Source organism: Aphidius gifuensis, linkage group LG3, assembly GCF_014905175.1.
Source record: "Aphidius gifuensis isolate YNYX2018 linkage group LG3, ASM1490517v1, whole genome shotgun sequence".
Classification (NCBI taxonomy): Eukaryota; Metazoa; Arthropoda; class Insecta; order Hymenoptera; family Braconidae; genus Aphidius; species Aphidius gifuensis.
The window spans coordinates 3,518,047-3,539,985 of NC_057790.1; the positions used below are offsets into that span (position 1 = coordinate 3,518,047).

Here is a 21,939-nt window from a genome sequence, read left to right on the forward strand (position 1 = left end):
GAATATGGAATGAGAATTTGGCGTATGGCCGTTCATACTTGCTCGGGGGTAGCTTATCATAAATTAATGAATTATCAGAGCGCGGACAAGAAGAATAAGAATAAAGAATTTCGAGGGGGTAAGTAAGTAGATAAATAAATAAATAAACCATCAAAAAAAAAATAAAAAATAATAAAGGTATATCAAAAAAAAAAAAAAAAAAAAAGCATCAATACGAGCTCTCAAATATTCATAAGAAAATAAAAAAATAAAAAATAACCTAAGAGGTGTTAATGGAAATATAGATCCTACATTTATTATTGGTAAATGTAATTTTTTCGTTTATAAAATATTCAAGTCATCCAAAAAGTATCATTTTCAACGATATAAAAATATTCCCACCAGATGATACCATTTTTTTTTTTTGATCCACTAAATTAAATTAAAAATTAAAAATTTATCTGCTAAAATACAATTTTGAACTATTAAATATTATGGTAATTTAAATAATAAAATAGTTAATTTTCTATTGTCTAAAACATGTAGTTCAAATAGTTATTTAATTTTTTAATGATAAATATCAACAAAAATTATGAAATTAAATTATTTTATTCAATAAAATTAACATATATATTGAATTTTTTTTTACATAAATATTTTATTTATATAAAAAAAGAAAATAATTAAATATGCCAATTTAAACAATTAAATAGATATAATATAAATTCAAATCTAAATTAACGAAAAATAATAAATTAATTATCAAAAGTTAAAAAAAAAATACAATTATCGATTGACTGACCTCAAAACATTTTTCAAAATGACCTAATTAATTTTTAATTATTCAAATAAATGCCTCTCTATTTTTGAGCTTTAAATAAACCCCTTTTTTATCGACTGAAATAAATAATACTTCCCACGCAACCGTTTGAGGCGCTACCCTCGCCAACATGGCCACGTGATAAGTTGTGTCTGTTTACTCTGCTCCCCTTAATTTCTCGCTGTAAAAATAAAAAACAAAAATATATATACACAAACAATAATAATAGTAACAAAGTAGATAATTTATTATCAAAATAATCATTGAATCAGTGATAAAGTGGACTAGCTCCACATAAAATAAAGAAACATGAAAAATAATAATAAATTTATAAAAACGTGATATTTGTGTGACGCGCATCATCGAATGTGGCATCTATCAACAATCATTATTATTTTTTTCTATTTTTTACTGTGTATATATTTAAGTTAAAAATTATATTTTAATTATGGCATCATCATCAACATCATCATCATCAACAACAACAAGCACAACAATGACCACGCCCAAGTGTACATGTCAATTTATTAAAAATAATAATGACAATGGTGTTGGTAAAAATTGTGTTATTAAAAATTATAAACCACACGGTAATTTTGCAAGAATATTGTGGGAAAAACAACGAGCTGATGAACGTCTTCATGCATATGATAAAACACGAGTAAGTTGTCATTATTTTTTATATTATTTTCTTGTTTATTTTTTTCTTTTAATTTACATCTAGGATGTTTAATAAATTACATACATTTTCTTTTATTGTAAATAAATAAAATGGAAAAAAAAGATGACATTTTTGGGAATGAGAGAGACAGAAAAAGAGAGAGAGAAATAATTTTAAATTGTGAATTTGCCGCTTGAGGTCATGACTGCAGTGGCAATATTCAAAAATTATTTACCGACTGTATTTTTATTATTTATAATAATTATTTTTATTGACGAAATTAATTATTTAAATTATCGTCGATTACTGATGACAATTGCAAATGAAAAATTTGTTTTAATTAATGTCAGATGACTTTTATTATTGTCCTTGGTATAAATATTCTCGTGATATATTTAATTGTTCAAATCAATTGTAAATTGACTCTTGTCACGTTATAATTATTTGATTTGTCAATTACAATATAAATATCTTCTTGGAAAATATAATTTTTACATTCAATTATTAGTACTTTCGTAAAAAATCATAAATTAAATATAAAAAAAAAAACAAGAGTCAAGACCATGATAGAAGTATAATATAATTATTTTATTCTGAAGATAATTTTTTTGCAATTAACACGTAAATTATTTTATTTCTTTTGATGTAATTTCATTTTGCTTTTTTGTTATTTATTTATTAATTTTTTTTTTCTGCAAAATTGTATTTATATGGTTTTTTTTTTTTACCTTCCTTGAATGGCTACTAAAATTCAGACCGAGAAGACATTCGTCGAAGACCATCAAGTTAAAGAAAGCCACATATAAAAGATAAAGATAAGAATACTGAGTAATAATTAGTACAATTACTGCGCAAGGCCAACCACTGGAAAAATTTATACATATGAGGTTCTCCTTCATTATACAATATTATTTTTTTAAAATACACATACAAATAAATGAAATACACTCTGGCCCGGGCCTATATATATGTTATTTCTATACACAAGAAATTTAAACCCGTGCTCAGTAATTACAGATAATTACGTCCTCGATATTTCTGAAAAAAAAATCGCCCGCACTAACCAATCCTTTTTGTGGCCTCCGAACTCTCATGCGCGATATTCTCACGTATATGAATCAAAAAACAAAAAAAAAAACAACGCTTATTATTATTACTATAATTTTCTTTTTTCATTTCTTAAAAATATAATTTTTTTAAAAATATTTTTATAATTTTTATTTTTACAAAATGATCCAGTCAATTATTTAACATTCCTAGATTATAATTATGATTTATCAATAAATTTTTTTAATCAACTTGTAATAATACATTATTGATTGAAGAAATATAATAAATAAATTTTTTTTATTAATGTTTTATTTGTTTTATGTATAATCAAAATGATGATGTTATTTTTTTAACTTGTAAAATAACAAATTACGTTTTTCTATTTATAAAAAAAATTGTTGAGTTTATTAAATTAATTTTTATATTAATAATAAAAGCAGAAAATATATTTTCTTTTTATTTATAATTTAGTTAATATTTTCAATATTTAAATCAATGAAATTTTGAATTATTTATTAAGAGAATAATTTAAATGATTTTGTTTGTCTATTAAAAGAATTTTTTTTTAAATTGAAATCAATTATAAAATGATTATTATTGTTTATAAAATGGAATACATGTATAGTCATGTTTATCATCAATCATGCTGAATCATTTTAATTTAATATTTTAAATTTAATAGAAATATTTTAAAGATATTTTCAAATTTCTGTTTAAAGAAAAAGAAAAAAATTGAAATAGTTTGTCGATCCCTTTGCTCGTATCTGATATCCCTAAGCAAATTCAAAATAGAACTTTACTTTCAAGAAAAGTATAGTATATTGATAAGAGACTTGTACGAGAGAGATGATGAAAAAAAAAACCGAGAAAGCTTGGTGTTTTAAGGTTTTAAAAAGGGTGGCTTTTGGACGTGGCCTGGTAAGTGGGTGATGAAGAGACGAAGGGGTGTTTTAACTGGAACTAAAGAGAGCTAGAAATACTAGAAGTTAAAAGAGATAAAGAAAAAGATAGCTATATGCAAGTAGATAAAAAAACAAAAAGAAATTTTAAAAAGGCAAGTGTGAGCGGAATAGATAGACGTTAGGTTATGTGAAAGTGAAGCATGTGAGGCTAAAAAAAAAGACAGGGAGAGCGCTTTTGAAATATTAAGTGACTGATGGATGAGACTCCTAAGGGATGCGTAAAAGCGAAAAGTAATAGTGTTTCGAAAAATGAAAAAAAAGGGAAAATAAAAAATACACAAAGTTACAAGAGTAACCCGCAATAACTGAAAAAATAAAATGAATCAAATACAAAAAGAAATTTTAAAAAATACATGCATTTTAAAAAATTTAAAAAATTAATTTTTCTAAATAACAATATGAAACTATTAAACTATTTAATTATCAATGTATCAATTTTTTAAAATAGCGAAAATTATAATTTAAAAAAAAAAAATCTAAACACGCAAACTTATGTTTTCAATCATTTTTATTTTCGTTAGCTTCACACAAATTAATATATAAAAAATATAAAAAAAAAAAAAGCTAAATAAATTAATAAAACGTTAAATTAATATTTAATATTATTTTTATTAAATTTTACAATTTAATTATTGCCATTTCAACAACTCGTTGAAGTAATACAATTTTTAATTTTTTAATTTTTTAGTTATCTTGATTAAAGCATGAAATTTTTTAGACCAAGTGTCATCCACCCACCCATCAATATTATTTCATTATAGACATGTTAAATGACTCGTAATAACACCATATTAATAACAATTGAAAACATGTATCCATTATATTGTTTACCATCACGCGATATACAAAAAGAAAAAAAAAAAAAAAAAGAATAAACTTCACCAAGACATAGTTAATCATATATAATTTTCTAAATTTTCCAATTTAAAAAAATAATTTATTCATTATATTTTTATAATAGCAGTATTAAATTGATTATTTAAAACAATTTTATAAAATATCCATATAGCAAATTAAATTATTTTTTAAATTGTGCAAATTATGTTTAACAGTCAGTCAAATAAAATGAAAATACATTTAAAATACTATTTTTTTATATATTTAAAATTGAAGACAAATTTTTTTATATATTGAAAGACATATACATATAGTTTTTCTGTATTTCAAAGATATCTTAACGAGTGGATTTTCACGCATGATCAGCACTTTTATTATTGCCATATCTTGCTCACTTACTGAAAATGAAAAAATAAAAAAATAAAAAATAAAACGACAGACGATAACGATCCAATGTTGAAAGAAGCATCGTCTTCTATTTTCTACATGCTTGCAATACATATCTATGTACTCACGAATGCATAAAAATAATGATAACCAAGTAAAAATATATATTTTTTTTTATCATTTGGAAAGAAAAAAAAATGAAATAAATAAATGTGCATCAAGGTGGATTAAAGAATATTATTAAAATAAAAAAAAAGAAAAGAAATGATAAAAATTTCGAGAGGGTGTGTATGACAAATAAATGTATAAATTAAATGAGGGGTTGTTTTATAAACACAAGAGGTATTGATATGAAAAAAGTGTCTTTAAAATAAATGAAGTTTTGAAAAAAATGCAGCTGATATTTGTGATGGTGTTAAGACGTTCGTTGGTTGATCAATTTGTGTTAAGAATTAGGGATGGTTAGTTAAACCAGCAGCTTTTTCAATCAGCCTCTTTTTTGCCCTTCTCAATTTTTCAATTTCCTTTATATTTTTCTATAAAATTTACTTCGATACCTTGGATGATCATTGATCCTTTGGGCCAATATCCAATGCTTGATTGTACATAGATATTTATAGTGCACTTGGGTGAAAAAGAACTTAAATTTTTAATAATATTTGAGCTATTTTTTACAACTGACATGTTAAAACATGATTTAAATGTTTTTAATGGTAATTTTTTTTAGTCTATATTTAAATTTCAATGTATAATATTTTTTTGAATTTAATTTTCTTTGTTATATTATTTTAAATTCAAATTTTTCAAATTTATAAATAAAATTATTTTACAGTTGTAAAAATAATAACACGGGAAAAAAATAAATTGATTATTGAATTTGTAAATTCTATATAGATGAATAAAAATGATAAAATATATAAGTGAATTTTTTTGTTAAATAAAAATTGATTATAAAAATATGCGAGTCATGAATATAGTTTATTTGTGTTTAACACATGGTGTAAATAAAAAGACGAAAAAAAAAAAAATTATGATAAATATTATAATGAGAAAAATTATAAAAATAAATAAAAATTTAAATTGACAATTGGTACAACAAAACAGAAGGACATTAACTGACAACAACAACGACAATGGCAATAACATAATGGCGCCCAGGAAGAGAATGCGTTTGACTTGCGATCCAACACGCTTGTGGAATTTGAAGATTGTATATATACGATGTGCATTCAAACATCCCCAGGATTCCTCATGAAAACTATAAACCTTTATTTCATTTTTTTTTACTTATGTTATTGCCTTATTTATTATTACAATTGTTGTTATTTTTTTTTAACATACACTGTATTTATATTTCAAAAATTTCATAGTTTTCGCTTCACTAAACTTATAGTTTAATTTATTTCGACTAAAAAAAAATTTTTTAAAATATAGATACATTTTTTACATACCCATTTTTTATTATAATTTTTAGTTTATTAATTTTTTTTGTTTTCGAACAAAAAGTTTTATGGTAATTTTATTTTTCGCAAATATACATAGTGCTATTAGGATTCGAACCCACATTTTTTCGTTGAACGATTAGAATTAGATAGTGCCAATAACAGCCGCCAGGTGTAATGTAAAGTTAAAATTTTCTCATATGAAAATTGTATTTTTAAAATGAATATAGTGCCTGGAGACCCGGAAAATCATCAAGATCATACTTCACAGGATCATTTCTGTAGTATATCACTTTCATACTTCTCATTTGAATGCCATGATGAAGAGGTCTTTCGTGAGGACGACGAGCTTTCTCCAGTCATCGATGATCGTTCACCTTTTGCATTCTGTGCAAGAGGCCTGGGAAGTTGGGTATTCTGAGTGGTCTCTTTATATATTAAACAAAAATTAAAACTAGCAATATAAATTGGAATATTAATTTAACAATGTTACCTACCGAATAAATAGTTTGCGTATAGATTAAATTACTTGAAGTTGAAAACAAAAAACATTATTTGTTTATTTTGTTTAATATAAACACACAGTATAAAGTTCAAAAGGCTAAATGTGTGAAGAATACTAAGAAGTATCATCGATCTTCCTTAATCATCATCATTCTAAATCGATTGGTTAGATATACCACGGCCTTTCACCATCTTCAATGGATTGCTCATTTGACTAAAGATAAAATAGTGTGTATTGCTTATATTTTTCACACATATAATGATACGTGATTGAATGCTTTTTGACCTAATATTTGTCAATTTATATTGCTAGTTTTAATTTTTGTTTAATATATAAAGAGACCACTCAGAATACCCAACTTCCCAGGCCTCTTGCACAGAATGCAAAAGGTGAACGATCATCGATGACTGGAGAGTCCAACAAAAATTGGTCTCTCAAAGTCGTCCTCACGCTCAGGGAAGAGGGTTATGCCTCTTCATCATGGCTGCATCAACTCAACTGTTAAGTAGAGAGAATGTGAAGATATACTACAGAAATGATCCTGTGAAGTATGATCTTAATGATTTGGCGGGTCTCCAGGCACTATATTCATTTTAAAAATACAATTTTCATATGAGAAAATTTTAACTTTACATTACACCTAGCGGCTGTCATCGACACTATCTAATGCTAATCATTCAACGAAAAAATGTGGGTTCGAATCCTAACAGCACTATGTATATTTGCGAAAAATAAAATTACCATAAAACTTTTTGTTCGAAAACAAAAAAAATTAATAAACTAAAAATTATAATAAAAAAAAAAATAATATACAGTTTTTTTTATAATGATTATTTTCGCATAACAATGATAATAATAATAAAAATAAAATAATGAATACTATGGTTGAATTGTGGTGTAGGACCAGTAGCAGCCGCAAGGCACATGTGTTTTGAAATTCGAGGCGAAAGAGTCGGCAAGTGATTTTGCACTCGTCGTTTCTGAAGACGCCGGAGAGACGTTGATTTAGGTCCCAGTGATTTCCGATTCAGCTACCTGTCTCGTGTTGTTGCCTTTTGTTGATTCGTTGTAGACCATCGTCAGTTATGTAAAAAAAAAAAGTGAATTAAATAAAGAGGACCTTGCAGCAGCAGCATCAAGTAGAAAGAACAAATGCAAAAAATAAAAAAAAATTAAAAATAAACGAGTGCATAAAAGAAAGAGAGAATAAATGACAGAAGGAGAACTTGTGCATATAACAATATATATATTTATAGTGGATAGAGAAACCCCCGAGTGCCAGCAGGAATCGCCACTAATGACACGAAGAGGAATGCTGTCCAGCAGCCGATGCAGCAACATCAGCGCGCGACCACAATTCTGGGCTACCACCAACCACGGTAGCCATTTGTAATTCTCTCGATAAAAATATTTTAAAAAATTAAATCAAAGTGTGATGATGGCAATGAATGCTTGTGGGATTGAGAGAATAATTGCATTTGTGACACATGCTGGTGTTAAAATTATTTACTGAAATTTTTATTATTGTTTTTTATGGTTTCATATAATTTGTTGTAATTTTTTTTTATTTTTTAAATTAATTAATTAACTTTGATATAGAAAAAAAATGTAATTTTTAATTTAATATTATAAAATTAATCTCATGGTTATAATGATAATAAAATTTGTAACCTTGAAATTTTGTTTTAATTATATTTTATTAATTTTCTTGGGTTTTTTTTTTTTTCGTATATGATGGAAATTTATTTCTCGGCATTTGCAATATCATACTTGGGGATAATCAATCTTTTTTTTTTTTAATTGTATTTTTTATTTATTAACATATTAAAATAATGCGAGTGTAGCCTTGATATTTCTCAAGCATAATCACAATTTTAAATCAATTATACACACTGGATATTTTTATCATATTAAAATAAGTTGATGAAATGAAAAATAAATTTACTTGGTTATTGCTATTTTTACAATTTAATTTCATAGAAAAATTTAGCAATATAGTTTATGCTGTTTGATGGATATCGATTAAACTGTGCACGGTTTGTCATTGCTTCAATTGAAGAAAAAAAAAAAAATCAATTAACGTCAATGTCAGCTTGATATTGATTACATTTTTTTTTTTCTATTTATACGTTCCATTTTCATCATTCACAATTCTTTATTTATTTTTAATTCGTGTTTAATTGTAGGGAAAAAAATAGTCTAATTAGTGTCACCTGACTGCGATGAAACTTCATAGATTTAAAAAATATTTTATAAATAATTTTATTCATTTTCTTTTACGTTATTATTTTTTGTAAATTACAAAACAGCTATAGTAATCAAGAAGTGATTTTCTGGCTTCTTTGCACACTTGGATGCCGGTGTTAATTACTTTCGGTCCAAGAATCATTTTTTTTGTATTTTCTTTTTACCTTGAGCCTGATATACACCGCGTGCACAAAGCAAAAGTCAAAAAAATAAACCAATAAATAAATAAATGAAGAATAAAACAAAAAAAAAAAACATTGCAACCCGTCGAAAGTTATATCAAGAGTGAGTGAACAAAAAAAAAAAACATAAGACAGCAACAAGTGTCCCCCGTCGCGAGAAACGCAAAAGCATCCCTAATTATCTTCCCAATTCTTCCGTACAAGCATAAGATTTGGCCCTCAAGCGAAACGAGACAAAAAAGAAAAAAAAATTAAGCTGCTGATTGCATTTTCGTTATACAAGCCTTTTCGTTGTTGGTCAAAAAGTGCCATTAGACAAAATCGATTTATTCTTGATGCACTCACTTGGTATAATTGGTAATTATCCCCGAGCAAAAAAAAAAAAAAAAAAAAAATATATCTGTATATTCATAATGATAAAAAAAAATTAACAATATTTTAACTGGGTCATACAATAATTGATATTATATTTTCAATATTTATTTATTTTTCTTTAATTTCAGTGGTATACAATTGACAAGAGTTTGATACGTGAGGACATACTGAGAATGTGGGTACCACTGGGAACTGGACCACATAACGATCAGCCAGATAAAAGTGCTGAAAAGTTTCTTGATAGATCAATGGAACGATCAGATTCATTGCCACTACAAGCATGGCATTCACTTGCACGATCAGCACTGTCCTGGTTCATCAGTCAAACATCAGTTAATGGGTATGTAAATAAAATTTAAAAACCAACAATCAACAACAACAACAAAAACTACAACAGGCACCATTTAATATTATTCAATTAAAAATATATAACAAGTATTAGCAAAAAATTTAAGACAATTTAAATAAAAATTATTGATAAATGAAGGAAAATAATGATGTCAACAAGTATAACATGAAGAATCAATGAGACAGTATAAGAAAATATAAGTCACGGTGGCTGGATTATCAAAAGCAGTGCGTATTTCAACAACGATCATTTGTGAGGTGATGAAAGTGGGCCTTACCCTCATGCCAGTTAATTAATAACCACAACGATACGATCTCCGCCTATCTTACAATCCGTGGCAGTTCTATAGACGTTCACTCTTTCGACGCACCTCGACAACCTGGTGGCATGGGTAAAAACACAACACAAATTGTGTGTGTATCTGTGTGTGCTTCTGGCATTATTTTATACTGCCCACCGCATCTACAATCACCAACAACTCTTTTACTCTTTCTTTCTCTATAATATTTAACATATTATGAAAATATATATTGAGATAAATAACATGAGCTTGTTGGTAGATGAAAAAAGATGATGCAAGGTGGGCAGCTATGATTATTGATGACCAGACTTTCTGTTTGCCCTACCTCCAATTTATTTTATTTTTTTTTTTTTTAATACATCCCTTTTGTCCCTAATCATCATCACTATATTGTGCTATTTTTTTTTTTTTTTAATTATTTTTTAGGTCTTCTTTTTTTCTTTTTATTCACTCTGTTCATTTATAGCGAACTGCATAGCCTCTGCCTTTTGGTATCCCTTAAAACCGTTTATTAAAAAATCGCATGTGAGTTATTAACATCGTTCATGTGTGTGTTTGGCATTCTTATATCTACACTTGCTACCGGTCGATGAAATTGCCCTCAATGTGCTCATTTAATCTAGCCACCATCAGCTACCGAATGGAAATTGTATTTTTAAATTTAAAAACAAAAAAACAATGAGTTATTTTTATATTTTTAATTTACTAATTTAATTTAATATATTGTTTTATGAAAAATTTACAGTCTATATTTTTTAGTAAAATATTATTTTATATGCATAAACTCATCTTGGTACTTGAAATAAAACCTTAATGATGAACATGCAAACGTGACGTTTGATATTCACGTTGATGTCCTGCTGCGAATATTAATTACATTCTTATTATTTTTATTTTAAAGTTGATGATATTGCTTTTTGCGTGATCAACTTGTGTTGCCACTGAGTTTTAAATAGCTTTGCTACTTTGTTCCACAAATTAATCATAATTAATATGACAAAAAAAAACGTGCATTCTGTTGATATGTAAAAAAAGAAAATATATATTTAAAAAAAATAAAGGTAAATTTTGTGTTGATGCTTGCGATGAAAAAAGCAGTAAAAAAAATATAAATAAATATATTTAATATTAGAGAATGCGAGTCACTTGAAGCGTGTATCCGCACACCCATGGTGATGATAAAAGATGAACGAAGAAAATAAAATTAAAAATGAAATAATATAAAAAATAAAAAGAAGAAGAATATACCTTTCTTTTATACTAAATGCATTGTATATGTGTTGTCTCTTCATCCTGATTTGCCACATGATGAAAATCATTTTTTTTATTTCTATAAACAGCAGCAGCAGCTTCACGCGTAATTTCATCAGATTGACGTCCCCTCAATTTATTTTTTGAGTCAATTAAAATTGATTTCGGTCCTTGAACCATTATTCTCAATTGAGAAAGTCCAGAACAAAAAATTGCGTGTGATAAAAAAACAACAACAACAACCAACTAACCAACAGGGAAAAAAAAATAAAAAGAAGAACAAAATATGAAGTGTAAAAAATAAATGACCTTGGTTGGTATCATTACATCAAGTGTTATTATGTCGCATGATGGTACCATCCTTGAAGAAACATGCTTGTCGTCAGTCGAGAAAAAAATACCAAGTGACCACTGAAGAGGAGAATGTGGTACCCACATTTTGCAGCATCACCAAGAGAAAAACAAATCATGTTAAACATTGATGATCAAGTCCAGCGACTACTTGCTATATTTATTTATACTAAATAGTCTTGATAAAAAATAAAACAAGCATACATTCTTCCAAGACAAAACTAAACTTGATAGCTTGTTCTTTTTTGTTGGTGCATCAACGTCAAACATCGGTTGAAAATTAAAATAAATATAATGCAAAAATTTGTGCATGTTGCAAAATTTAAATTCAAAATCCGGGATATTATTTTTTTGAATGAGAAGAAAAAGAAGATGTTTAGTTACGCGCACCAGCTGTTACTGTTATATCGTGATGATTGTCCTCCTTTCGTCTTTTCACCTTTTTTTTTTATCTAAAATTTTGAATTTGTCAAAATCAAACTGCCGGATGTCTTAATAATAACTTCTTTTGTTTGATTTTATTTTTTTTTCATGCTGTATGATAATCATGAGGTGTTGTTTGTCATATACAATTGAAATGAATTTTAATTTTTTTTATTTTATTTTATTCATCTTTTTTATTGCAGGTGTGTTCCTAAAATTAACTTTTTTTTTTTTTTAATTTTACAAATAAACGTTGGTTTTTTGTTTCTCTTTTTTTAAACAAATAATAATTATATATATATTTTTTTTTTTTTGATGATTCTTGTTAGTTAAAATAACCAAGAAAAACAATAAAAAAATTTTTTTTTTATTATACAATAATGGATTATTGTGAATGCATATATAAAATTGAAAAATAAATAAATATTTCTTTGTTATTTTATGAAAAGCAACAACAGTAAATATGATTATAATGTTTAATTATTTACTACTTGTTTGGCACCTCATAAGCAACCCCGTAGAATTTATCGTAAAGTGTTATTCTTTTGCCACAAAACAACACAAATACTATTATCAGTTTGTGTTTAAAATATATACAAATGTACAATTATTTGCAACGTCATCTTTTTCACTAGTATTAACTGGCATTGTAATATACAACAATATTATTATTCTCACCCTGTACACTTGCTGTAATTGCACTTGCCGTAATTGCTCGCAGTACAATCAGTAATTTCACACAAATGTCCCAGTCTATATGACCACGTGTTTCCAGGAATATTATTACATTTGTCAGGCAATAAATATAAATATAAAAAATAAATAAATAAATAATAATAGTAATAACAATAGACGAAAAAAAAATTGCAAAACCATACACACGTGGAGAGCATTAAGTCACCACTCACCACTTTAATTTGGATGCTCACCACAGAACAAACGGAAGCCACAATAACGGAAAAGAGGAAACCAAAAATAATTACAAACAAATAATCAAATATCAAAAGAAAAAAATTTTTAAATATATTTTTTTTTTTTACTTGAAAAATAACGGGGAGAAAAAAATATAAATTTTTATTTAAAATAAAAAAATATTTATTTATTTTTCTTCAATATTTTAAAGTATTTTAAAATAATATAAAAAATATTTTTAAATATTTTTTTTTAAACACACAATAATTAACTTTTAATTAAATTAAAAACTTATTATTTTCATCAATTTTTTTTATGTTTATTAATAGTATCAAATTTAATTAACAAGAAAAAAAAAAAAAAAGTTTTAAATAATTATAATAATTCATGGAATAAATAAGAAATAAATTTAAAAAAAAATATATTAGATAGCCCAGTTTGTCAAGCCATCCACTTGCTACCCTTAAAAGTAAAAAGAAAGAAAAAAAAAAACATAAAAAGGTTTTGCATTATTCGTCTGATGATACTGTATATCGTTGGATATATTTTATACACTTTAATTTATTTTATGTACACGAGTATATGAAAAAATAACAATGATAATAATCAGTGTGTGCCAATATAGAGTTTTCTTTGTAAAAGTATATATATATGTGTTACGAGGGTGGTGATGGTGATGGTGGTGGTAGATTGAGTCTGCATTTTCAGGGTGCTATATGTATCTCTGAATTGCACACGTTAATATCCACACATGTAAAAAAAACGAATGAAGAAATTTCACATATACATCCCACCCATCAACACACAATGTTACATTTTTCCTCATTTTTCTCTGTTATCCTTTTTTATCCTCACAGACACTCAAATCCACCCCCAACAATTCTCTCCATTTTTACCCCTATCTTTTGCCTCTCTCTCTTTATATATATATTTTTTTTTCTTCTCAACTCTATTTTATTTTTCTTCATTTTCTTTTCTTAGACACATCAGAGAAAAGTTCATCCCCTGGTATTTTTTTTTTTATTTTATTTTATTTTAGACAAGCAAGACACCCTATTGGCTCGCTGGTCTCTTGGTCAGTAATTATTATTAGCGAGTTTGCGCGTGGTCGACATATAACTGAGGGTGTTTCCAACGATTGGCAACTTTTTTAATTAAACATTATCCAGCGCAAGCGCAATTTTTTCCTTTTTTTATTTAATTTATTATTATTATTATTTATTTATGATTATTTCACGAGACAGAAAAATAAAGAAAGACCGGAAGAGGAAAAAAAAGGCAAACATTCTCAAGAGTATAAGACGTGTATATAAGAGTGGAAAAGAAAAAAAAAAATTACGACTATATGTGAACGAGAGAGAAAGCTGAAAGAGTGAAAATCCTTAGAGCTTTTATTTCTTCTTATAAAAGTTTTTTCTACTTTACACAGACCAATGGCTAGTAGTAATTATAAGAATTGGGCGGAGACGAATCTTTGCTAAAATTTTATTCTGTATATATGAGCGTGTATTTTTTCCAGGGAACTACGAGTTTGCGCTCTGTTAATTACTCATTAACCCGTTTACTTGGGGTGTCTTGTACACGCCCCAAGTTTGAGTGTCATCCAATCGTTAACCACTGTGTTTATTTTCTATCTCACTTGTTATCCTATTTTCTGACAATGACAACTACATAAAATCCGGGACTTTTGCTGGCATTGGCTGGAAAATTAATCTCATCAAATTAGACAATCGTCCATTTTTATTTCATATACATCATTTTTTTTTATTTTAATCAAATAAATAATTGTCTGAAAAATTATAAAAGTTTTTTTTTTGTTTAAAAAGTAATGGCATTATTTTTATTTATTTTTAAAAAAACAATTTGAATAATTTAAATTCTTTTTATTCGCAAAGAAATCAATTGATACTGATGTATATATATTTGAGGGGGATGAAAATTGAGAAATTTCAAATTCACATATATGTTTGAGTTTAAAGAAATAATAAAAAAGGGTGCGCATGTGTATTGATAAAAAGCGAGGCCATTATTATGTACATATATGTGAAGAAAAATTTTTACATATACGTAAATGTATGTGGGTTTCAAGTGGATGTGTGTATGTAAATATATATATAAGGGTTGAATATTTGCTGTGTTGAAATAGCGCAATTTCTTTCTCAATATCCATATATTGTATCTCACAACATTGTCGTCTTATTTTTTATTTATATATGTATTTTATATATAGATAAAATATATATTAGTTGGAACAATAAATCTAACGACATGAAACTACCTTTCAGCCAATCATGTGTCTACAAACACATCCATATTTTATTATCAAATATAGAGAATAAAAAGTTGGAAAATATAAATAAAATAAATTTAAAAAAAATTTGCTCATTATGTATATGTTTTTGTTATTTACATAAGAGAAAATTTAACTGTTGTATAATGAGATACTTGTCCTTTTTCGATATTCAATGTATCGACAAGTTTACACAGTAAATGCCAAAAATTTATGTGTTTTACAAAATTTAAAAAATTTACTTGTCGGATATTGTACATGCATATGTCTTTCATGAATTTATTTATGTTATAAATATATATACTTTTGACTTGTAAATAATAAACATTGTTCATGTTAAATTATTTTTTTATATACAAATTAAAACGTGTCGAAAGAAAATTGACAAGTAAAATATTCTAAAGCTTTTATTTTTCATTAAAATTATCGACCTTTTAACAATTGATATATAAAACAATAATTATTATATTTAAATTAGATTGTTTATATATTTTTTAATAAAAAAAAAATAAATATTTTCCATCAAATTAATTTAACAAATATATAATAATTTTTTAAGATAAAAATAAAAAAAAAAGCTCACTCGCTTTGCTTTACAACATCCATGTATACACCGGTATTTTCCCATCATGGTAATCCCACTCTCAAAGATCCCATTATCGCGAGAGCCCCAACTTAAAAAATAAAAAAAAAGTCATTCACGGACCATTTTTATATACACAGAGAGTACCATCAAGAGAGCACGGCCTTTAATACGAACGCTTCGCAATTCCATCACTTGTGCATCATCTATCCCTCTTTCTTCTCCTACTTTGTCTAAATATATAATTTTTTTTTTCTTTTTCTTTTTTCCTCTTTTATATTTTCTTTATCATCCCCATAATTTAGTTGATCAAATTTCATCAAGAGAGGATACCATGTGTGATCCTACCTCTCTAAACTTCTATCAAGATTAAAAAATTTCTACAATGACAAACAATGAAACGGTTTGTCTAAAAATTGTAAAAAAAATAATAAAAAATTATAGATTGATAGAAATGTATAAAATAAAGAAGAGAAATCACAAAAATGTATATAAAAAAATTATACTTTAGTTTAAAACGAGTGAACAAAGAAGGGTCGAATGAGTAAGTGAAAAAAAATGAAAAGAGAGACTGGCATAACGATCCCGTTTAAGAAACTTTTTTATCTTCCTCTTTTACTCAATATAAAACTTGTGTAATTTCATCTCTTTCTTTTTCGCTGAATGTAAATTCCCTCTTTTCCCTCTTAAACTTATTTTATCATACATACATATAAAACTGGACGATAGTATTTGAAAACTCGCGTGTATAATTGTCCGATGGTTTTTAACCGCCCCCTACTAACCCTCATTTCTCCCACCAATATTTATATATATATATAATCAGAAGGAGTGGCCTTTTACCCTACCACATATATTGCTATTTCAGTTATCTCTTCCTCACTTACTCTTGCAGTATTATAGTGGTCCATCAGGCACGCCTGCGACACCAAAGAAAGCAAAGTTACCTTAGTTTTCTCTCCCACCCATGTGAAAAACTAGTGTCTCTCTCCTGCCAGATTCAATTCAACCCCCTCTTTATATATACAGTACCACCCTTTTTGTTTTATTTTATTTTTTTTTATCTTAACGCTGTGCGAGAGATGAAAACCCAGCAACGTCGAACTCGATCTCAACTGAAAAGAAGAACACTAAATACAACGACGTCTATAACCCCCACTTCGAGTAGCCTCTTTACTACCCCTCTTTATATATTTTTTTTTTATTTTTTTGTTTTAATTATTTACTGGTATGCTGCTTCTTCTTCTTCTTCTTCTTTGGCTTCTGACACTTTTTTTTATTCTTCTTCTTCACTTTATCAGCATCTTCTGCTTTTTTCAAATTTCAATGTCTCATCCTTGATATGTAATGTCGTTTTTTTTTTTTTTTTTTATATACAAAATAAGTCACCCTTCTATTTTATAGATAAATTTTTTTCGTTTGTTGCACAAAGTGGAGGATAGAGGGTTGCCTACTCTCGCAACATTGTCGCTTCAGGGAATATAACTTACACACGAATGAACTCAGCTCTGAGTTTATATGACGAATCATGTGCAACCCGCAGATTCTTTGAAAATACAAAAATTTTACTAGATTTATTATTTTATTTTTGATTTCTTTTGATATACCTACATTCACAATCATATAAATATTTTATTATTCCATTTTTTTTTCAATTTTTAATATGAAAAAATCTTAATCGTAAAAGTGTAAATAGAATTAAAAATAAAAAGGGATGTTGAAAATTCAATTGAAAGTATACGCAACATTGATATACAATATATGATAAAGAGTATTGAATATTTTAAATATATTATTTGTTTATTTTATTTTATGTTCTTTTTTTTTTTTATATTTATTTTATCATATTCTTCTTCACTTTTACACTTTTTACCACCAGTATTCTTGGAGCATCAGTGTTACAGGGCGCACACGATTTAAAACGGGATTTGCAAACAATAGCCACACAGTATAACCGCCAAGTTTAAACTTTAAATTCTTTAGATTTCGTCTTGATACGCATCCCATTAACATATTATTGCTATTATTAGGTAAACGGTCCTTTATTCTTTGCAACAGTGTTTTTTTAACACTGACCAGTGCCATCCAAAATTCAAGCTTTTTTTATTTCATTTTTTATCAGCCAAAAATCTCATTATTATTATTAATAATAATTATTTATATTTCAACTTTTATTTATAAATTTAAATAATATTTTATACTTTTTTTTTTGTATATTTAAAATGATATTTAAATATTTTTTTTACAATAAAACTATTGATTTTGTTTTAGAAAGAAAATTATTTTTTAATCATTAATTAATATTTAAATAATTTTAATAGTGAGTATATCGAATAGAAGAGCAATGAAATATATAAAAATATATGAAAAAAATACTTTTAAATCGAGCAAAATTATACAAAAAAAAAAAACAGTGAGTGGGTGGCTGAAGAGAATCTTCCGAATAATCTCGCGGCGTGTGTGGAGTATATAAGGTATTCGAAGGGTGCGATTCAAATAAAAAGAATGAAAAAAAAAAAAAGAAAAAATTTTTTTTTACATATATAGAATGATAAGTATCGATTCTCAGTGCTGGTGGATAAGGTGCCATTGGATATATCCTGTTACGCGTAAAAGACTCTTTGTTATGGGATACTCGCGTATAATGATTCTACCTGAATAAAAATAATAATAAATTCAATAAAAAAATAATATTATTATACTACTATTTACACTGTATAACAATATATTATTTATCAATTTTTTTTTTCATATTTTTACATATAATTATATTAAAAAGTCTTGCGTCTGACTAATCACGATTAGTTCTACTTACTCGGTGTATAAAAAAAAAAAAAACTAAAAAATACATATCCATTAAAAAAAATGCTTAAAAAAATATTTAATAATTTTTTTTTTATTATAAATAATAATGTCATTTTAAAGTTTATTCCAGACGAGACAGTAATATACAGATAACTACGCTATTTAAATTTTTCTAGTCGCGTCAGATTGGACCAGGTATCCCATTAAAAATTCTGCATATTTAATTTACCCTCACCTTTGATCTTTCATTTTTCTTATTTCCTCATATATATTTTTATAAATTTTTTTTTTTATTCTCATCGTCTTTATGTTTTTTTATATATCCATCAACGTTATACTTGATGAAAAAGTTTATACGATAAGACGAGATCTTTCCGTATCCTCTTCCTTTTAAAGTATCATCAGATCAACGATGTCACGTTTTAAATAAATCGTTCTGATATTTTATATTACTCATGAGAAAAAAAATAAATAAATAACAAAAATTTGTCATAATAATGTATATATTATATACTAAAATAATAATTATTATTTAATAAATTTAAAATTGTATTTTAAAAGAATTTTTAAAAAATAATATATTTGGTTTTTTGGATGCACTCGTTTGATTGTTCATTATATTTAAATGAAAGAAAAAAAATTTTAAGATATCGTGAAAGATTGTTAAAAACGTGCAAAAGATAAAATACATAAAATGGTATATATTGTTGAAGAACTGATGCAGACCGCTTGCCGCCGTTGGTGTTTTTTATTTTGCCAAATTAAAAAGAAATGGTTTTGCTCTCTGTGCAGTCTGTGTTGTTTGTTTGTTAAAGTTTTGTGGATAATTCATTGTACAAGTGAATGTTCATGTGTGCAATAATACGTATGTGTGTTGAATATATGTATAAAAAAAATATATATATATATAATATGTAAACGCGGTACACAATGGAGGTAGTCCAAGAGAGCAAAGCCGGTGAATTAATTGTCGCTCGCGCCGCAAGAATACTACGATCTGCACGTCTGATTTGTGACTCGCACGTGTGTATTTTTTATACCTTTTTACTTTATTCTCACTCTACTACCTTGTATCTCTTCTGTAACACACAAATATACAAAAAAAAAATAAATGAAAAAAAATATATATCAACGAAATAAATAAAATTAAAATTAAAACACTCACGACCCTTGAATAAAACGAGTATCAAGTAAAATTAAATACAAAAAAAAAAAACTAAAAAGTATCAGTAAATATACCGTGAATAATTTTCAATAAATAAAAAAAATACTGCTTTTTTTTTTTATTTAAAAAATAATAATAAATCCATGACAGATAAATAGAATAAATTTGAAAGAAAAAAAAAAAAAAACAATTTTTAATCTATATATGCTTGTCTTTTTGTTATATAAAAATATATTTATATATTTATTCTGATTTATATAAAAGTTTTTTTTTTTTTTAAATCTGTTGATATATATTTATATTTATTTATTTTTATTTATTATTCAATAGAATCGAGAAAAGAGGTGCTCGTTAATTGATGGCACCGACCGTAGCTTAAAAGTTCCTCTGAATGTTGAGTGTCCAGTGCCGAAAAAAATAAATAAATAAATAAAAATGAGAAAAGAATACTCCCAACCCCTTCTCAATTCACCACTATTTAACCCATACCAAAAATTCAGGCTTATTTATAACGACGGACTAACTGAATTCACGATCAAAATACCGCGTTCCACACGGCATTGATGGATTGTCCTGAAGCCAGTAACTCGGGTGCTCTTGTTCGATGGTATTTTCAAATGAACCGCTTCGTTTTTTTTTCTTCTATTTTTTATTATTTTCATCAAACACCCCTTTTTTTTTTTTATCCCTCTCTTTGTACCATATCCACCCCCCCGGTTTGTTTTTCTATACATAAAAATTCAATGAAAGACTTGATTTAAAAAAAATAAATTACAGCTAAAATATTGATACCCAAAACATAAATTTTAATAACAATAACAACTTGTAAAAATTAACTTATACCTTTGTAGAATTTTAATGTCATTTGACTGGGTAACAAAAAAAAAAAAGATGAAAATAAATATAAAATCAGCATCAAGTTAATAATGTGAATTGTTTCAGGTTGCTTGGACGTGGATCAATGCATGTATTCTCAGGGGAACAATTTAAAAAACTTATGGAGTCAAGTGGTTACAATGGACCTTGGAATTCGGTGATTGATCTTGGTGCTGGTGATGGTGCTACAACTGTTCATGTTGCACACCTATTTGACAAGGTTTATGCAACAGATATATCAGCACCAATGAGATGGGCACTTGCTAAAAGAAAATTTAAGTATGTCATTTATATTTATTATTAAATTTATTTCAATTATTAATTTATATATTTATATTTATTTCAGTGTACTTGACATTGATAAATGGCAACAAACTGGACCATTTAATGTAATATTATGTTTAAATTTATTGGATAGATGTGATCGTCCAAATACATTACTTCGACAATTACGTGCATCATTATCACCAGGTGGTAGATTAATTGTTGCACTTGTACTTCCATTTAGTCCATATGTTGAAGTTGGTGAACGTGATGATCATAAACCATCAGAATATTTACCAATAAAAGGAAGTGGTTTAGAAGGTCAAATAGCTGGTCTAGTTGATCGTGTATTTGGTCCAGTTGGTCTTAAATGTCTTGCATGGAGTAAATTGCCATATCTTTGTGAAGGTGATATGGGTCAAGCATATTATTTTCTTGATGATGTTATTTTTGTTCTTGAATCTCATGAGGTAAATAAACACAAATTATAAGCTACTATTACTTCTAGAAATTATAACATCATTTATTTAATTTTAACAGGAGGAACCATACGATAGTAATCAGGAGAAAGATTAAAAAATAACAAATAACAATTTGGAATGATTAAAATAACAATACAGGTATGTCACATTTGTAAAAACATTTTTTAATAATTAATCTAAATATTAATTAATTTGCAGGAATATAAGAGTAATACTGGCATGCGACATTTAATTTTTAGCAGTGCAAACATAGTTATAGCATTTTTTTTTTCTTTTTTTTTGTGTACACTTATTATTATCATTATTATTAAAATTATTATTAATTATTCAATGAAGGACTGAATCAATAACAAAGTCCAATGTATTTTTTATTTGTCTTGCTATCAAAGATCATTGAGCATCAATTAAATTTTTTATTTAATTTCAATTTTTCTTTTGTT

At 26.4% G+C, this 21,939-nt stretch overlaps 1 protein-coding gene and 2 non-coding genes across 3 annotated transcripts; 2 read left to right on the forward strand and 1 right to left on the reverse strand.

The window, feature by feature from the left end:
* The first annotated feature begins 926 nt into the window (after positions 1 to 926).
* Positions 927 to 21,604, forward strand: LOC122851470 (protein-L-histidine N-pros-methyltransferase). The gene is made up of 5 exons (XM_044150717.1): positions 927 to 1,460; positions 9,576 to 9,787; positions 20,820 to 21,032; positions 21,100 to 21,487; positions 21,558 to 21,604. Exons 1-5 carry the CDS (start codon positions 1,248 to 1,250, stop codon positions 21,591 to 21,593), a joined length of 1,062 nt encoding a protein of 353 aa, XP_044006652.1. The 5' UTR covers positions 927 to 1,247; the 3' UTR covers positions 21,594 to 21,604.
* On the forward strand, positions 6,393 to 6,564 carry LOC122853595. The gene has a single exon (XR_006373932.1). It is a non-coding gene; the product is annotated as a small nucleolar RNA U3 (small nucleolar RNA).
* Positions 6,984 to 7,201, reverse strand: LOC122853593. Its single transcript, XR_006373930.1, has one exon. It is a non-coding gene; the product is annotated as a small nucleolar RNA U3 (small nucleolar RNA).
* Positions 21,605 to 21,939: the final 335 nt, after the last annotated feature.